Source organism: Pezoporus occidentalis, unplaced genomic scaffold, assembly GCF_034315485.1.
Source record: "Pezoporus occidentalis ecotype Australia unplaced genomic scaffold, CSIRO_AGI_Poc_V1 ctg34, whole genome shotgun sequence".
NCBI classification, from domain to species: Eukaryota; Metazoa; Chordata; class Aves; order Psittaciformes; family Psittacidae; genus Pezoporus; species Pezoporus occidentalis.
In genome coordinates, this window is record NW_026915376.1 from 5,383,148 (window position 1) to 5,403,639 (window position 20,492).

The following is a 20,492-nucleotide window of genomic DNA, read 5'->3' on the forward strand; positions in this document are numbered from 1 at the left end:
CCTGTGAATTGGAGGATATTGTACTAAAATGTTTTCTGGATAGAAGGCATGTCTTTCAGAGCATCAATGGGGGGAGAAAGGATTAGCTAAGCTAGTTACAAAGACCCAGTTAAATGAGGCAGACCTCATTTATATATAGTATATAAATGAGTTCTAAATAACGAGTGAAGAGAGCAATAGAAAGTGGCAAAGATTCAGTGATTATCCTTTGTTCTTCAGTATCTGTCTTCGACCTTTAGAGATTACTTTTGTGTTGTGCTCCTTTGGACATGACATAAGCTTTGTTTCAGGTACTGGGGAACTGCTGTAGAACTAACATATGTTATCTTGAAGCCACCAAACATGAAATCAAAAGCTGTAATGTAGAAATTCTTATTATGGAAATCCTGTGTCTGAATACTTTGAAGTATCTAGTAACATTTTTACCAAACTAAAGAAATTCAGCACTGTCAGTGACATAGTTTGGCATGGCCTTTCCTGCTCAGCGTGGTAGGGGCAGGAGTTTCTGCTCCTGGTATTCTGCTGTCACAGATGTCTTGAGGCTGCTTACAGGGACCTGACTGAGATACAAGAATCCTCCCTAATACTGGGAACAAGGGAATTTTACAGGTTTGGGGGGAATTGAAGAAAAGCTGATTTAGAGATTATGTGCTGTTATTAATCTTTCCTGCATTCTGCAAAACTGGAGCTATGTAAGAGCAATGAAGTTGAAAACAACTTTTTAAAAGTCCTTCCATTGATTAGCAATGTTTTTCGAATTATAAAATCAGACCTGCCTTTTTTTTTTTCTTTCTTTTTTTTTTTCTTAAATTGGATGACAAATATGGCTCCTCTCAAGTTTTCTTGAGGTAGTTCCACAATTCAACACTGTTGCAATACGAATGTTGTAGAACTTGTTCTTTGGATTGTTTTCACTGGATATATACACCTTTATGGAAATAATTGTTAAAGGTCATAAAATGTGTTAATAAAACATGACTAGGAAACAAAAAATTCTGAGTTCCTCAGCAATAAGCGAGGAAAATAAAATTTACTTTCCTACATTATATATTGCATCCTATATAGTTTAAAGTATGTATAATAAACATTTCTATCCCACACATTTTATAAGAGAAGGGCTGAAAAGACTGTATCTTTGGTTTATCTGTGCAGCTGTAACTTTTAATTAATACTGTATTCAGTACATATGTGTTCCCTGCAATGGAATGATCTCCTGTAATGTGAAAGTAAGCATACCATGTGCTACTTAGTAGTAAAGTTAGTAAGTAAACCTTACCACTGAGCAACACAGGTCATCTCAGCTGCACATCACCTGAACTGCTTTACCAGTACCCACCAGCTTTTGTCATTTTACATAGGTGCCTTGGATACCATTCTCAATAACTTTGCCCCTGCTATCTGTAAAACTAGGTTGCTGTAGGTCATGAATGACAAGCCAGCTCAGAAACCCTGGGGAGGGGATGAAGGGAAACAGGCCAGAATAAATGTGTTAAAATTCTCATTAATTTAAAATGTTTTCTAAATCCGCATGTGATCAGGTTATCCTTTTTGTCATAATGTGAAGCACTGGTAACAATGTGTATTTAATTGAAAAAGTTGGAAATACAATCAGCTGGTGTAGAACAAGCCTGTATATCCTTCAAAAGCAATGGCCAAGGTAGAACATTTTTTGATCTGGACTTTCTACCACTGCTATTAAATTCTTGGCATTTTATTCCTTAACTGAAGCAATGGAAAAAAAGTAGAAAACCCCCTCAACTTTAAGCGTTAAAATAAATGCTGACAGTCAGAATCGATAAAAAGGCAGACACGAACTTTAGAAGGACAAATGTGTGTGTTTTGCTTGGATGTAAGGAAAAAGGATTAACCACAGAAATATGATGTTATTCCAAAGATGCGTCTGAAACACCGTTTTTAAAATCTAGATTAACTCCACATAATAGCAGTTTTATTGTTTGCTATTACACATCATCTTGCCTCAATGTTAAAAGTCCTGGAAATCGTCTCCTTTTGTTTTGGCGTCTCTTCCAGTGGGATTTTTAGAGAGACATAGTGGAAAGAGAAATTTATACCTGCTGGACAATGTTTTAATATAGATATACCTGCAAATATTACTCCAGCGTAGCTGGGACTTGTCCAGCAGGGCACAACCTTTTTAAAAGGGGACAGAGTAGTCTACTTCTTTATCCCAAATTCAGAGATATTTTGGAGAGACTGCTGTGTTGGCTCTGTTGTCTCCTGTAGGACCTGTCCTAGACAGGTGTAGAGAGGTGATGCTGCTGAGCTTGTTCCTTTGACAGTACATGGAATTTTAGACAGATCTGACAGTTCTGCAGGGCTTTGTCATGAAAGAAGACAATTCACCAGAAATTGAAAAACAAAAAAAGAAACCAGCAAGGGTTCTTTGAACACAGAAATTTTTCAGATGTAGAAAATGTGTGTATTTTCATACACAAACACATACACACTCTCAAGATCTTTTTCGTTCTGCTTCTGCTTCATACAAGTTATTAACTGCTGACAAGAAATTCACATCTCATAAATAATGCTTAAGAGCCATTGCTATATAAATTGGATGTGTTATGAATTGTGATGGGCCTTTTTCTAGCATTCTGTGCCTGGAGCAGGAAGAACAGAGGATGTCATTTTCATTAATTTCTAATGTGGTGCCAATTAAAGCCAAGGAAGGAACTCGGAAGAGAAGAGTCACAGAGCTCCCCTGAATCCTGTGCCCTGGGGCTGTCAAACAAGCGTGCTGCCAAGCCTCCTCTGAAAGTTCCAGTAAATTACATACTCATCCAGCGCACACACAGACAAATTCAGCTTCTCTTTGATCTTCAAAAGAGCAATTTGTAAGACGAGTTCTGAGCCTCTTCACACAGCGAACTGGGAGAAGTGATAGGACTTGTTAATTGCTGATGCACTTTGCAAGCTTCAGTGAGAAAGAGAAATTTTAAAATGAATTCCCATTTTGTGCCTCTGACTGGATAACCTTTAAATCAACACTGCTAGAACAAAACTGTCTTCCTGTGAAGCGTTTCTAGATGACAGTTACACTAGGCATGTTTTCCAGGCAGCGATGTTCTCTGCTTTTGGGTGGGCCTTTCAACAGTTTAGTGTCTTCTGGTGGATAATGGTTGTATTGAAATAATGTATTTATTTAATATTAGATTTAGTAGGCAGTTATATAATCAGGAGCTTGCAAGAATCTTATTCTTCAAGTTCCATTCTATTACAGTATTTCTGCTGGAAGTGCAAGCAGTCCAAAATCAATTGCCAGTGATCCTTGATCTGAAAATTATGTTGTCAGTTCAGTGATAGGATAGCAGGTGGTACTAGAGCTTTGTCTAAAATGAGGGGAGTGAATTTGAGAGTGACGATAGCTATATAACATAGAGTTCTGGAAGGGTGTTTTAGAAAAAGACAGGTTGATTATTTGCAAATAATATGGTAAACCTATGGGCCTTGTCCTGCTCAATAGCAATATGCATCTTGTCAACTTGTGCGTTTTTAAAAGACAATGAACTTTAAACTTCTAAGACACAGAAATTATTTGCACAGAAAGGATAGCTTAATTTTATGGCAGAGGCTTATATTTTACAGCAAATAGTTCTGGTATCACTTGCTGTGTAAAGCCAACACAGAAGTTCTTTAAATATTGTTGGAATTGCATAAGGTGCATGAGGATATTCTAGAGGATCAGTAAAGGATTTTCTTGCATGTCGTGTTAGATACAGTCCCAGTCAGAAAAAAATCAGTACAGTATACCAGCTCTTCAGTATCTGTTATGTAGAATAGTTTCTCGTTTGTAGGCAACATCCTAATGGACACGTCTGTAGCTTGAAGTCCATCTGTCCAGAACTCTTGACAGTCAGTGGGGTGGCCAAGATAATGGGCCCTAGAAGTAAGTCAAGCCTTAGTTTTCACTAGCAGTGCCTTAGAAAGATGTTGTTGATTTGTTTGTGTGTTTCTCAGATAGGAATCTCAAGATTTTCATGTTCTTTGGCCACAGTAGATGCTAAATAGGATGGGAAGAAGTTGAAACCTTCCAGTTTGATCAGACCTAACTGCTCAGTTGTTGTGCAAGCTGAACAAACACTCATTAGCCCTATTTCTTGCCTGTGTGGACAAGAAATATTTTCTTGGAGTTTTACTGGCCAAGGTTATGTTGTAGCAAGTTATAATTTCCCAGAATACAGACTGACTTGAACAGTTCTGTGTTCACCGCTGCTTTTGGAGGAGACTCTGCAGTAGATACTAACCTCAGGCATGGGTGAAGGCAAAACATGTTGGTTTGCTGTTTTTTCTTGTGAGATGTTGGCAAGTATTGGTGTTTGTCCCTTCCTGGATTTGAAGGGATGCACGTTCACAAGTAGCTTCTACAGCAGTAAGACTTTCAGTCAGGAAATGAGAGTCTCACTTTGCTGGTTAGCCAGAGTGGTGCCTTGCTGCGCTGAATGTGTGGGATGATGGCTCAGTACACTTGGGGTACATCACAGACTCCTCCTTTATAAGGGCATAACTTTCCTTCCTATCTAGCTGGAAGTTTTATGTGGATATAACTTTATGCACATGGATCACTGTCCACTGCTCATTGTGATTTAGATCTAACTACTAAAGCATGTCTCCAGAAAGAGGACAGATTTTAGTCTTCACAGTGTACAATGTGCTGGGTGTCTCTGTGATGGTGTTGAATATGACTTTAATGCAAACAGGATAAATCTCATCTTAAACTTGTATTAGAACTTGGTGAAATGCCTCATCAAGATGTGATCAAAGTGGGTAAGATTGTCTTGATAAAATGGTGGCTTGAAAAAAGTAGCTCAGAGGAAAGCTGACCTTAAGGTAATGAGGGAATAAAGCCATGGGGAATACATTTATCTTGCACTAGAACAACATTAATAACAAAGTGGCATTACATCTCTTACAGAATTCCCTACCAAATCCTAAACCAACTCCTGACTTAAGTCTGATGCCTTCTAAAAATAATTTAGTACTTGCCAAATTATCTGTCTGTCTCTATATAATTAACAGTGGAAGGGGCTTTTAAAACATTGATGAGTAAACGCAGATTAAAGGAGATCCAACCACTGTGAGAAAGCATTATAAACAAGTTGTAAAAATCTTTCATTTTAGCAGGGACAGGAGCAAAACCTTTTTGAAATATTTTGTAAACTTGCCTTCTAAACCACTTCAGAAACTTTTCTCATGTCTACATATGCATATATATATGTGTGTGTATATATATATCTATATATATATATAGACTCACACGGACTCATAAGCGTAGCTGAGTAGTATAAAAAAAGAGTTTTCTGGTATGTTACTCTGCTTATTTTTCTACATTCCTGTTTTTAATTTAATTCTGTATAAATCTGTAACAACCTGGTGGAATACTTTTCTTGGGATTTTTTGAAGTGTCCATCACTTCTGGTCTTCTGCTAAGCAGAGGGGTAAGAGGAAAAAAGAACAGACTCATATCAAGCATTTTTGGTAGCTACCAGAAACAAAATGTGGCCCCACAAAAGAGACTGTACCGTTTCTACAGATAACTGTAGACAGGTAAGTCTCACTGTAAAACAGTCATAAAACAAGTGGAAGAAAAACAACTGCAGATTCTTAACTTGTATAACAGAGCTGCTTGTTCATAAACACAGGAGATGAGGCATTTGTTTGGATTGTGCCAAAATAAATTTGGAATGATTTGATTTACTCAGTTAACTTAGAAATTATCTTAAGAAGGACAGGAAGAAAGAAACAAATTTGGAATAGATAAGGAACTAAAAATAAAAGCTCTTGACAACTGCACAATTTTTGTACATAGTAGTCCAACATGTATTGACACTAATGTTTCTTTTAAATCTTGGTAAAATATTAAATTGTGGTTCCATTTCCATGGAACCTTTTTCTCTGGAGAAGAATTTGTAATGGTGCTGGTCAGTTTACGTTCTAGATGGGTAAGGTTTTTCTGGTACAAACCAAAATGTCTTCAGGACATGAATATATGTTGGTATAACATATGTACTTCGATTGATTAACATTAAATATATGCACTGCTTCTGGAGATTGGGTCAACCAGTTCAAGAAGAAGTATTAAAAGAAAAATCCTCTTAGCAACTGGTTGCATACTGTAATTCTGGCAAGTCTTCCTGCCAGGCCTTAAGATGTACCATATTCAGCTGCCTTCTGTTGACTGTTGTCCTAAGATAGTTGCTACCAGAATAGGTGTTTTGCCTCAGGCATTCAGCCATTCCAGTAATGCTTGCAGCTTAGCTTACAAGCTTACACTCCTGTTAAGTGTTAAAAAAAGGAAAACTATTGAAGGTTGGCTTAAAACTGGAAGGCGTTTTTGTTTTGTTTTATAAAGGTTTTATCCCAATATTGTAATTTGATAGGGAATATGCGCTGTTAACTAGTGTTGGTCTGCCTGGGTAGTATGTATTCTGAAAATTCTGGAAATTAAAAGCAGGTGACTAATTGGTGACTCACGGGCTTCAAGGGTAGGACCCAGAAAAAAACACTTTAGTGCCTAGGCTTTAGAAAATCTGTCCACAGCTTTGAAAGTGTAAATAGAGTTCATGGTCTGCTTGTAATTAGGAATCATGAAATAGTTTGAAAAGGCTCTAGTATACTCCCTCAGCTTGTTCAACTAGTGTGGCTTTCTTACTGCATGTGCTGATTCTGATTTCTTCCACTATGCTACTTAAGTTCTGCAGCAGGCGATTCTCCTGATTCAGTGATGTATAGTGTGCCTGTTAGTTACCTTCTTCAGTCCCAATCAGTACGTGTTATTGAAATGGTCAGTTGGTCTCTCAAGTCCTCAAGTTCTCCTTAAATAGAACAAGTTAGCATGTTCCTTTTAAAAACAAACCAAAAAAAAGAAGTTTTATTTTTACACTACTGATGTACCCTTCAGGTTCTATACTATAGTATGAGTGAAAAAATAAGCATTTTGTTGGTGTGCTGCATTTGGTCTCTTCTTTCATACATGCCTGTACTGTGGTTAAAGAAGAAAGGAGAATATACGCTAAGAAAGCCACATTAGTTGAACAGTTGAAGATGCAGTTTTTAATTGTCTTGCATACACAAGAGATGCATGCCCTAGCTAAGACTATCTTATTTCTAATTCTGTCTCTTTCAGTACCTTTAGGGAAGAAATTTGCTTTGTATCAGAAAATGAAGATAATAGCTACCTACCTGCCTGACGTTCAAGGAAACATTTTTGAAGGTTAAAGAAGCTCTGCCTTTACTAATCAAAGTTCTTTCTTTACAGTGTTCTTATTTATCCGGTCTCACAGGATTTGATTTGAAGTCAAAATGTTAAAGCTTCTCCAGGGCTGTGTGCTTAGAAAGCTCCTGCTGATTGGCAGAAGGCTGGAGCAGTTTGTTCTCAAAAGGAGAGGTACTGCCTAGATACTGCATTCCCCATCAAAGTGAATCAAACACATTTGTCCATATGTTAACAAATAGCTTTGCAAGTATGTACTGATTTTACTAATATGCTTGATGTTTGAAGTAAACAGAGAAGGCCCAAAAACATGGCATAATAATCTGACAAACCCCAAAAGAACATTATAAGTTAGGTAAACTGGTCATCAAGTAAGGCTTAGGTAGGGTGGAATGATGCCCAGTAAATTTTGTTGGTGAAAATATAAATTCTTCATAGGAAGACCTAGAAGAAAAACGTCACACCAATTGCTGCATCAGAACTGGGAGGACAAAATGGGTATGGAAAAGAATTGTCAAAATTTACCTCAAAAAGTCAGGATTTTTTTTCAGGAACTGCAGCTGGTTCACACACAAACTAAAGGGGAAGAATGGAAGTGTAGGTATAAGTGTTTATTTTCCTTCATGGTATAAATATGGGATAAGTAGAGCTCTGAATGGAGCTCAGTTTCCCTTTGGTTAGAAGAAGAATTACTCTTGACATAGATTGCAAGAAGTCACAGGAATAGAAAGCTTGTGTGGAGCAGAATGTGTAATCTAAGAGACCCTGGACATAAGGTATAAATAGGGGATAATGATATAAAATAAATTTCATTTAGGTTTAAGAGAGCTGCTTCTCTCCAGTGATGTGACCGGCAAGCCTAGCTGATGTCAGACTGTGGATCAATACACTGCAACCTCTAGAAAGCTATTTAAACTCAAGACATAAATAATACAATTCAGGAAATATACCGAAAGGCAGACTTGGAGTCATATTCAGCATGTGGTGATTCAAAGTCAAAATACATGCAGGATTCAGGAGAACAGAATTAATACAACACGTACAGTATGTTGGTATAGACTTTCATTATTCATTCCAGTTCTTTATTAGTAGCTTTATCTTTCATGCATTTTCATTGGGCTAAACAAAATGATACACATACATTATTGAATCACTCAGTATTGCTTGCTATTTTAATTAAGTTGCTGGGTACACTTGGGCTTTTAATTAAATCCTCAGCTTTTGGCAGAAGTGTATTAGCTCAGGTGGCCCTGGTGTAGACAGAATTCTAGAAGTACTAATACCTTGTTCTTTTAAAAATGTCAAACACTGCACAGGGCCCCTGCATTGGTGTTAGGATGGCTCTGTCGTCCACCTGCCCTTTCTCAAGAGACTTTTTCTAAGATTTCACACTACTCAAATCTAAATGTCCTGGGTAGGAAACAAATACTTGGGCACTACATTTTTGGCATAATTCTGCTTTATTACAGCATGTCCTGTCCTTTGGATTCATTCCCTCACATCCTACGGGATATAACCTTGTGAAACTGAGAACAATGTGGGAGATGCAGTGTTGTTTCAGTATGTTCTCAGCCCTGCAAACATGGCAGTGAACATTTCTTTCACAAGTGTAGTGGTAATATTAATTTCTCCTGAATATAACGTTACAAGATCACATGATTATTCAAAAAAGCAAACACTTTTCACCTACTTAAAGTCTAAATTTTCCCCTTTGAACCTAGCTTTTCCTCTCCCTCAAGTTAGTTGTACACTGGTGTTCACCCTCTGGCACCACTATTGATGCTGCAAGTTGTTGGGAGCAAAATTGGTTGAGTGTTTTTTGGTGGTGGGGCTTTTGTTTTAGTTTTATTTTTAGTTTTTTTAATCTCTTGTTAAATTAACTTTTGTTTCAGTTATATTGAGAAATCATGTGACATTAAAATGTTAATTTCTGTGAATGTGCATCTATAAGCATAGATGAACTGGGATCATACCCCAGTTCCACAGGTGTTTCACCAGCTGTGCTAGCTAGTAAGTCAGCTTGTAGTGTCTCAACTACTGCTCTTGCCTGACTGCTGTGGGCTGCAACTTATGAGGACAGTGTATAAAGTTGGAAGGAGAGTCTGCATATGAAATGTGTAGGTTAGTGACTTCTGAGGTATAAAGCAGTTTAAAAGTGAGTATTGATTGCATGCTATGCCCATGGAAGTAATCGTGTACCTGGGTTGCTGCATTAGACTGTCTCTGATAGATGTTGGCCTTAACTCCTGGATCTAGAGTGGGGTGAAGAAGTTGTGATAAACTCTTGTGTGCATGTGTTCTGTAGAGCAAGAAAATTATTTGGTCCAAACCAGAAGATTTAACCCCATTTATTTTGTGGTACATGGCGAAACTGTGGTATGATCCTGACTGAGACCTGCAGTACTTAGTAAGGCCTGGCCCACAGCAAATTTTGAATGCTTCTACAACTTTTATTTTATTATTATTCTTTTTATTTCTATTACAAAGCAATTAAGTTTGCTGTCTGTATCACTTTGTTCAATTGCGGGCTCTTTGAAATTCAGAAATAATTTCCTGAAAACCTCAGTTCTGTTCCTGATGAGGCCCCCTCCTTTTGTGGAGTTGGTATCTACTAAAGCAAAACCAGAACTTGAACCTAGGACACTGCCATATCTTAATTTTTTCCCATTCCAAATACACTGTCTTCAAAGAAACAGGAGGAGACTGTTTCTTTTGAGTTCTTCTTAGTTCTAAAGTCAAGGAATACAATAGTGTCTTATGTAGAACCTCCTTGAGGATTGTTGATTCAAAAAAAAAAACCTAAAAAATCAGTATGTGCTCTGCCCTCAAGTGATACAGATTCTCTGTTCAAGATTTGTGTCACATTTAATGTAGGAAAAAACAGTTTGACAGCTTTCTGTGCAAGTAGTAAGATAAATAGCAGAGTGAATGTGAAATAGGGATAGCACAAATAGGGATAAAACATAGTTTGTTTGCAGAGTCTCCACAGTGCAAAACCACATCTCTTTTGTGCTCCCTAAAGCAGCTTCCCAGGCTAATGATCTTCAAGAAAATAGAGAGAAAAACCTTTGAAACACAGATTATACGTGGCTGAACTTGGAAATACAAAGTCTTGCCTTGCAGTCTAAAGAATTTTTGCAGAATCTTTTAACCACACCTGTTCAGTGGCTGTTACAGGATGAAGATGGTATCATCTTTATTTTGTATATAACTTTTTCCATTCATTTCCTGGGCAGTTTTTTCACTAATAGCTTTTTTGTCTCTAATGCCTGCTCATACATAACTGCTTTACACTGTTTGTGGTAGACAGCAAAATAGAGCATGGAGAGAAAAATATTGTTGTTCCCTTCTTTTCTCCTAAGCATAAACCCTATAGTAGAATTACAGAATGAATCTGCAGCATCTCTGAAGCATCCTGACTCTCAGACATAAAATTTTATGTAGCGTCAGAGATGTAACAGAGCTGTGTGTTCCTACCATGAAACCTGAGATTCTGACTGATTTCAGAGCAGGCTGGAAGTCCCAAGGGCATGTCCAGTCCTGGGAACAGGATAGCAGATTTAAAGAAACATTTTAATGTGTCTTATACCACTGCTTTTCTTTTCCTCTTTTTGATTCCGTTATTGATAATTTTAGTAGTATAAGTAAGTTTAGACACTCTATATAAAGAAGAAAATATTGACGGGCAAGTTGCAGTGACCATAGCAAATGACTAGAAAAATAATAAGAAAAGTACATTTCTTTCTACGGTGCATTTTGTGAATCTGCTGCAACTGTGCTGTTTGTGAAGGAATGTTAGAACTGAAATGCCTTGAGAGGGCAACTTTTAAGGTACTGTACATTAATATTTAGAGACTTCTAAGTTTGAGCACCTAGAGGTTAACATTCCCCATCCACTTTTCTTGGAATGGAAATGATAGAAAGACTTGTCTCAGCTATGGGTTTTTTTTTAAGTTTTAATAAATACATCTATTTGGTTAAAAAGCTTCACCATAATGTGGCTTACTCCTTTTTTTCCCTTGGGAATGAATGACAAGATTTCTAGCCAAGTTATTCCAAACTACTTAGCACTTAATCGAAGTTGATGACATTTTGCAAAGCTGAAAAGGGGAAACAGGAGAATAGTTTAGTTTGCTTATTTCCAAAAGGTTGTTGTTCAGCTTGTTGGGATTTGGTTTGGTTTTATAGAAAATGTCAGTAAAACTGAATGTTCCCCGAGTTGTGTTATGAAAGCTGACAATGCCAATGCAGAGCATTCCCCACAGCAGAGAGAGAAGAGATAATTAGAGTTTATGCAAGAATGGAGCTGTCTAGAGGGAGAATGGCAAGATACCAGCACGCTAGAATATTTGTATGCAAAATAGCAGTGCATGTAAACTGCACTGGCAGTTTTGCTAGGCTGGACTATAGTCCTTCCATTGCTGGATGTTCTTTTTGAACAGTATCCAAAATACCAGGGGAGCAAGCTGATTGATTATATTGAAATCCAGAGAGCAAGTATTTTCTGAGGTACTCAATCTACAAGTATTGTACCTTGGTAGCTGTTTGTTCTACTCTTTACATTCATTTCTTCCTATATCATGTCTTGAAAAACTGTTTCCCTCCCACACTTTTTAAATAGCTTTGTTGTTAGTATCATTTACCACACATTACATTATCTTCACAATTGGAAGGGATGGGGGAGATGTGTAAGTGTTGTTTTGGGGATTACTAGGTACTTTGTTGAATGATGCCCCGTTATTCTGAACAGTGCTGCAGCAGCACGTTATCATGGCATGGGCTGATCTTCTCTGCTGGCTAATCTGCCTGCTTGTGCTGTGTTCTATGATGTTTTATAGATATATTCACCTTTTAAAGATATGTTGAAGTCTGTTCTTGCACAGAAATCCACATATAAACTCACACATACCTTGTTTAGTAATACACCTTTGGGGGACAATTTTTGTAGCACCTTCATCTCTTGAGGTTGCAAGGTGCTGTTAAGTTCTGTTTGAACCTCTGTTGATTAGCATTTCAAATTACTCAGAAAGGTAAAATTTCTTGTGAAGTACATGAGGAAGTGAAAGTACACAGAACAAAATTCTGCACAGGAACAAGTGTATGTCATTATCAAGGCTACTTTGAATAGGCTTGGTATAGGGGATCTATACAAACAGAAATTGTTTATTAAATAAAATGAAAAATCTGGAAATGGCAGAAGCTGCAAATCCTGGCAATTTTGCCACAATGAAAATGATAAATAGCAGTACTAGTGGGCAGGTAAGAAGATTCTGAAGTGTCAGAAGCTCTGATTTTTTTATTGTAATACTGACTTCACTTTCTTTTACCTACCAATGGGAGCTTCTTTGAATGTATCAGGAGAGGTCACTGCAGTACATAAAGCTAAACTTTTAGAGCAGTTCATGCATGCAGTGAAAACATAATTGTCTAGCTTGGACAATTAAGATGATTGATGGTACTTGGTAATGAAGGGCTTTGTCTTTTCATTTCAACAATGATATTTGAATGGCTTAGCTTTTATAAATGCAAAAATGTACCTCTGCATAAGAAAGGTTCAGTTTTCTTCAGCAGACAAAACTGCTGTATAAGCCATATGACATGATCATTATATGGCAAAGTCCAGACGTGCTCACTAGTCTTAAAAATCAAAAGTATGAATATGTTGACTATCAGGGTAATTGTGGTAACATGCAACTGCTTTTTAGATAATATACATCAAGATGTTTCAAATAGGGAAACTTTCGAAAGTTTTCAAGTCACTTTTCAAAACATGTTCACAAACCAACCAAACAAATCTGTCATCTTTTAGCAGCTTTCTGAATGTCTTATCTATAAGGACCAGAATCTCAGGGTGGGAGAAAAGGGAGCTTCCTTTCTATCACAGTGCAATTCACATAACAGGGATCTTTATATTTATTATATATTTTAAAGTAACAGTGTGATGTTCTCCAGCAGTACATCAGAGGAGTCTGGGACTCCATACCTGCCCAAGGACATCCGCTGGAGCAGTCCCACCAGTGCCACTGTGCTTTCCCATCAGTAGTTTGCACTAATCCAATTATTGGGCATTTGTGCCATGTTCCAGAAACATGGAACCACATGGACCACTTCCTGTTAAGAAAGAGACAAAAAGAAATTTAAAAAAAAAACAGGGATCCTCCAAAATCACAATTTGGCATTTGGGTTGTGGATTATTATGCCATTTAGTTGAATTGTTTCTGATGCTTCGCATACCCTTTTATTGGTAATTTAGTAGCTTACTGGTTTCAGAATTTTAAGACAAAGTTAAGAATTAAATGTAGGTTTTAGCTAAAATATTTGCTTATTGTCATTCCATACTCCCATCTATCCAGTGCTCTTGAATGGAATAAGGAAAATGCAGTTGTTTTTCATCATCACTCACACACAGCAAACTGTAGGTCTGTGGTATTTTCTGGTCTTGAAAATGGAAGATTATTTTGTTTTCTGTCTTCTCCAATTGCCTTTTCTCAATAGATTCCTCAGGAATGATGAAAGCAACCTTACAGTTGCTTGTGTGTGATCTTAGACTTCCTCTGAATGACTCATCTTTATGGGTACAAGTAAAGCAGAGATAGTACGGTGCTTTATGGCTTTAGCCATTTATGTTCTAGTGATAAAATGGAAGTGAATTTTTGATGATAAATCGTGCAGTAGTTTCTGGGTGCTTAGAGGAGCTCAGAGGTTTTGAGATGATACTTCAGAATGGAAATTTCCAAGAAGTTTGCATTACAGGCCTGAGGAGTACGTGATTCATAGTTTACTTCTAACATCAGAGAACAACAATTGCAATGGTGTGAGATGTATTATTACATTTACTGGACTGAAATAATCAATGCTTGGAGTAGATGTCTGGCATATTTTTGGTTGATGACTAGGGAAACTAACTTTAGCTGGCAGGTGGATTCCCTTTTCCCATGCTCTTTCCCCTAGCATAATGTTATTTATTTTGTCTTCTAGATACAGTGTGCTAAAAGAAGCATTTCTGCAGTAAAACCCTTTAGGGAAGACAACCTGTATTTGATATCTTCCCATAACAAACTTGACTGTAAATACACGCAAGAGTTCATTTATCTAACTTGCTGTATAACCATAAAAGCAGAGTTCTCAGGAGAAAAGTTTGACCTCTAAATATGCATTGGCTTTAAGGAACAAAACAGAAGTACATATATTGGCCTACTGCCCCAGTGCACGTAATTTAATAATATAACTGTTGTAAAAACTGATGGTCTGGATACAACATCAAGTGCTTGTGCACGTGCAGACCACAGAATGTCCACTCTGATTTCCAGACCAGTGAAGAAGCAAGGAGTGAATACAGCAGGAATAACTTAACTGAATATATCCATTCTGAGTTAATCAGAACTGCTGTTACTCAATTAGCTACTATATAGCAATATTCAAGTCCTTTAAATTTAAAATAAAACCTACAAAAATACAAGTTTTCAATCTTTAAAGTGACTTTGGCATTTGGAGCGATTTTGGGACTAAAGATCTGAAGTCTTTTTTTGCAAGTGAGACTTGCAGAAGATCTGCATTGCAAAGAGAATAAACCCCCTCCATAAGAACAGCCCAATATATGCAAAACTATTTTAGTATTGTTCAAAATCTGCTTAGATACTCTTCCATTAGGTATTACCAGTTCTAATTAGCAGATACATGAATAGCAGTTTTAGATTACTTAGTTGCTGAATTCAGAAATACTTTTTCTGTTGTCTGGGAAAATGAACATCACATGGCATTCTTTGTGGACAGTTACTGAAATGCTGTTCAAGAACGCATAAGTACATAATTGACAAACAGAGAAAAAAAAATGTTTAATCTGGAATAAATACAGCAAATGCCACAGATTTTCCTACATTAAAACAGGTGCTCCTTAAGAACTAAAATGTGTTAAAAAAAGACATGAAGCTATGGGAAAGCACAGAATAGAATGTACTGGCGGGGGGGGGGGGGGAGTGTCAGTGGAAAGGAACACCATGAAGTTATACGGGTCTACAGAAGCCAGGAAGCTTTGTAGAAGGTGAAGAGATGGGCAATTGAAAGTGATGAATCATGTTGTATATTTATTTTGTTATTAGACCTGTAACTAGTGGAGTGCCTCAAGGGTCAGTACTGGGACCGGTATTATTTAATATTTATTTAATATATTATTTATTATTTATTTAATATATTCATCAACGATTTAGATGAGGGAATTGAGTGTACTATCAGCAAGTTTGCTGATGACACTAAGCTGGGAGGAGTGGCTGACACGCCAGAAGGCTGTACTGCCATCCAGCGAGACCTGGACAGGCTGGAGAGTTGGGCAGGGAATAACTTGATGAAATATAACAAGGGAGAGTGTAGAGTCCTGCATCTGGGCAGGAACAACCCCAGGTTCCAGTATAGGTTGGGAAACGACCTGCTAGAGAGCAGTGTAGGGGAGAGGGACCTGGGGGTCCTAGTGGACAACAGGATGACCATGAGCCAACACTGTGCCCTTGTGACCAAGAAGGCCAATGGCATCCTGGGGTGTATTAGAAGGGGGGTGGTTAGTAGGTCGAGAGAGGTCCTCCTTCCCCTCTACTCTGCCCTGGTGAGACCCCATCTGGAATATTGTGTCCAGTTCTGGGCCCCTCAGTTCAAGAAGGACAGGGACCTGCTGGAGAGAGTCCAGCGCAGGGCAACAAAGATGATTAAGGGAGTGGAGCATCTCCCTTATGAGGAAAGACTGAGGGAGCTGGGTCTCTATAGTTTGGAGAAGAGGAGACTGAGGGGTGACCTTATTAGTGTCTATAAATATATAAAGGGGGAGTGTCACGAGGATGGAGCCAGGCTCTACTCAGTGGCAAACAATGATAGGACAAGGGGTAATGGGTACAAACTGGAACACAAGAGGTTCCACTTAAACGTGAGAAGAAACTTCCTCTCAGTGAGGGTGACGGAACACTGGAACAGGCTGCCCAGGGAGGTTGTGGAGTCTCCTTCCCTGGAGACATTCAAAACCCGCCTGGACACATTCCTGTGTAACATTATCTAGGTGTTCCTGCTCCAGCAGGGGGATTGGACTAGATGATCTTTCGAGGTCCCTTCCAATCTCTAGCATACTGTGATACTGTAATTGTCTTGCTGAATCTATGTAGAACACTGTACACATGTCCAAGAGCTCTTTTATGTAACATTAAATAGCATTTATACATACACTTGTTAACCATGTGGAGAGGATATGTAAAAGCATCAGGATTTAAAACCAGTTTTTACCTACAGTGGTCTGAAACAACTTCAGCACAATCCATATCCACAGGGTTTCCTGCATCTGTTCTTACACGTCCATTGCAGATAAGACGAAGAACTTTATTTTTGAACTCATCTAGTCAGGTATTTATGTATTCTTGTGCCTGTAGTGGATGCTGGTTCAGTAATTTGAAGTTTTATTTCAAGAAATAAGGGAAGTCTTCACTCCATGCTTTCTGTAAGAGAGAACTGAGTGAAATGCCTGTTCAGTATTGAAGCCATAGTCCAAGGATGTTTTCATTTTAACAAAGAGACCTTGAATTTTGGGCACCTCAAGAAAGATATTTATTTGTGATATTGGAGTGTGTGGTATGATCCAGATTGAGATTGAAGTGGAAGCAATGATCACAAGGGTGAGATATCTGTCAATTCAGTCTGCATCCTTCCATCCATATTTCTGAGTAGCATATACCAATGAAGAAAACCTGTCTTTTTTTTTTGCTTTGTTACTAATAATGGGTTTCAAAGCCAGACACAGATAATAGCCATGGCTTTTCACAGCTGGTGCTGTTGAAACACAGAGCAAAGATAAATAATTTTTTCTTCACTTTTTTTTTTCTTTTTTCTTTAATAATTCCATGTGTGATACTCTCTCCTTTTCTGTTTCTTAACAATCACACTAACATAAAGGTAGCCTGTTGCTGTCTCTCACAATTGATGTTTTATAGTACAGGAGCTTAAAAGACATAACACACATTTTTATATATATAGATGTGTGTGTGTGTGTGTGTGTTATGCACAAACAATCACACTCTCAATTATTCACTTATTTTTATCCTTTTTCCATCTCAAAAATCAACGTTTTGTGGTTTTAATATCCTCTGAGCATTCAAGGAGCAGCAGTAATGTAAAGCATTCAGTGAGAGACAGAGTGATGTTCCTTGCACCGTCGGGCAGGAAAAATATTGCAGCATAGGCAATATCATACTTGTTTTCATGTATGGTGGACTACATGAGCCTTGTAATTGTGTGACTTTTTCTCCTACTATATCATCTTAATACTACTTACCGCTATGTAACATTCACTTTAGAGGCAGGAAATTTGAGGCAGTTTCTTTACTGTTATAAAGAGTTAGGGACAAATAAGAAAAAAAGTTTATTTTCTTTGTAGACTTGAAAGGGGTGGGTACAGAAGATTCCCTCCTCACCTGTAGGAAGAAGTATTTACATGTGTTTCTGAGTCATGTGCTCCCTGGAAAACTGAATAATATTGACTAGCTTTAGACAAAGAGACAGTAACCTTCGTCTTTTCAGCTACAGAGCAAGATGATGCGGCAGGACATGTCCCTGTGTCAAACGCCTGCTCACCCCCTGTGGTTAGTGTCAGAACAGTTCATGAAGAGAAGCTTCTGAAATCTGGCATAGCAGTGGAGCCATGAACTTTCCTGCAGTTACTGCCAACTTGGGGTGCTGGCAGTAAGGAGAAAGCAAGGTGCTTACATTTAACAGATCTAACTGGAATGTCTGCTCGCGAGCTCAACCCACAATACCATAGGCATGAATTTCAGAAATGACAGCCAGCTGCAAATAAAGTAGAAAAGATTTCAGAGAAGGTGATTAGCTTTTTCTTTTTGCAAAATTAGCTTTGTTACTGTGTGTGCATACCTACATTAGGTGATTTGGGGCACTTCCTCTGTGAGACAACGTTAAAAAAAACAAACCCAAAGCTAGTATGACTTGAGCTTTGGTACTATGTTAATAAATACTCAAGAAAATGCAGTAAGTAATCAGATGATTATTAATACCCTGTAAGGAAGATAGGTAAGTAAAAACTTAAAGCTGTCATTAATTTCTGAGAACTGAGTGATCCCCTGGTAAGTAATCCTTCATTTCTGATTCAGGTAAGATTCTGCCACTTTAACCAAGTCCCTAACTGTGTTTTTTTTTCTTCTCCCTTTCCATGGTAGGTTATGTGTTCTGTATGTTACATCGCCTGCCTGAACAGCATGACTGCACATTTGACCACATGGGACGTGGGCGTGAGGAAGCCATTATGAAAATGGTGAAACTGGATCGGAAAGTAGGGAGATCTTGCCAACGCATTGGCGAAGGATGTTCCTGAGTGCAAGACTGCAACCAAATGCTGTTCTCTTAGTTCACTAATGTTAGCCTTATTTAGGACAAAGTCAGCCAGACACCTTGTACTAGGCAAGTTTCAGACTACAGCCAATCAGTTTCCTTTCTTTAGCCAGCTGTCCTGGTACTGTAGTTTAGGGGTTGATGGTGGTTGAAATTGATTTCTGGCTGGTTACTAAGGTGCCTGCTAGCCACCGTATAAAAATAAAACATGAAGAAATACTATTTTTGAGCATGGCTAGTGGATTTAAACAAAACAAGAAAAATCCAAAGGCTTCTGTTATTGCTGGAGTCACTCTAAAAGCCTTATGCTGGAAACATTCCAGCTGCAGAGTTAAAACAAATAGTTGTATAGAAGCTGGTGTAAAAGTTTGCTATGCACATGGCTTTCGGACAAACTGTTTAATGTGCAGCCTTTCACCTCTTCACTGCTAGTGAATCCTGAGGAGGTGAAATACTACTAGGAGCAGCAATTGCAGCTGCCTAAGCCCAGAAGACCTGACTGGTCACTCGTGCCTTCATCGCGTGTGGCTTTTGAGTTAGGCAGTGTCACCAGCATCAGGGATTCTGTTGGGGGTAGGAACATCTTTCTGGTTCTTCCCAGGAAGCCAAAAAGAAAGGGGGACAGAGATTCTTATAAAATTTTTTATATCTATCTTACTATAAATAACCTATCAGGGTTGTTTGGGGTTTTTTTTGTTTGTTTGGTTTTTTTTCTGTTTGTTTTTTTTTGGGGGGGGGGTGTTGTTTTTTTTTTTTTTTTTTGGTTTGGGGTTTTTTTTTGTTTGCTTTTTTTTTCGTGGTTTATTTTTTTGTTTGGGGGTTTTTTTGTTTGTTTTTTTTTGTTGGTGGTGGTGGTTTTTTTCTTTCTTCTCAGTTAAATTATGATCTCACTATAAAGCCAACTCCATCCCAGAGCAGTAAATGGTGCATACTTTTTACATGGCATCCACAGTGATAGTATGAGTTGTGTGAACAGATTCCACATACCTTGAGCAGTGCAGCCATTCCCACTGGCCAAAACCTGATTGGCTCTTGTTTGCCTTTTGCTAAGTGCAGGTATCTGATAATTGATCAAATAAGGCTAATTCACAGCACAGTAGCCATGGCTGGATTCTACAGACTGACTTTCTGTAGCTAGACTTATATACTGGGGGGAAAAAAAGGACATTTTGTAGCAAACAGAATTCAGTAACAGTATTGGGGAACAACCGGTAAAACATCCTTTATCAGACTGAGTTCGTGTTCCTCGCTTCCAGAGTGTCAATGAGATAATCAAGTGGGCTCCATCAGCCTTCTTTCTATGCAGCTGAACGCGCTCATGAAAATCTCTGCCCGCATCTATTGCAAAGCAAGTATAGCAAGTGAATGTGGAAAGCATTACATGGAGTAGAATGTTTTGGATTTGGTTAGACCTATGGTTCTATATTACAGTATGTCACATTGAGCTGAGCTGAACTGAATTGCACCAGTCTTGTCAGTTTGGAAACAAAAAAGCAAATACTGTCATTGGCACATCTGCTGCACACAGGGTTTATGCAGGTAAAAAGGATTTGTACTGGTGTGGCGCAGCTTAATCCTGAATGAATTCAGCTTCTCAGCCTATTAGTAAGGTGTTAACAATCAGGTAAATATGTAAGAAAACCTGAGGGAGGGAAAGATTTCATCTCATCTTCAAATCCTGGTCAGGTATAAAACATCAGAGGGGTGAAGTAATGTATCACTTGGAAAAACCCCAGAGTTTTGGGAGTAAGCTTGGATGAGTCGTCTTCCATTCTACTTGTTACAGGTAATTAACTCCTTATAGGCCAAATCAGATTGCTACTTTGGTAGCCAGCTAGGAGCATTTAACAAGGAGACAACTAATTTAAATAAAAAGATTATGTATTTGCAT

General features: G+C 38.1%; 2 protein-coding genes across 6 annotated transcripts in view; one reads left to right on the plus strand and one right to left on the minus strand.

The window, feature by feature from the left end:
* The window catches only part of ZFAND3 (zinc finger AN1-type containing 3), a 146,122-nt gene extending 127,299 nt beyond the window's left edge, over positions 1 to 18,823 (plus strand). For all 5 annotated transcript variants that reach the window (XM_062629672.1, XM_062629671.1, XM_062629669.1 and 2 more), the window contains one exon: positions 18,430 to 18,823. In XM_062629672.1, coding sequence (XP_062485656.1) covers positions 18,430 to 18,584 — 155 coding nt within the window. In that variant the 3' untranslated portion in view covers positions 18,585 to 18,823. The remainder of the gene's footprint in view (positions 1 to 18,429) is intronic.
* The window catches only part of BTBD9 (BTB domain containing 9), a 193,906-nt gene continuing 189,846 nt past the window's right edge, over positions 16,433 to 20,492 (minus strand). Inside the window, exon 10 of the mRNA XM_062629664.1 lies at positions 16,433 to 16,698. Coding sequence (XP_062485648.1) covers positions 16,665 to 16,698 — 34 coding nt within the window. The 3' untranslated portion in view covers positions 16,433 to 16,664. The remainder of the gene's footprint in view (positions 16,699 to 20,492) is intronic.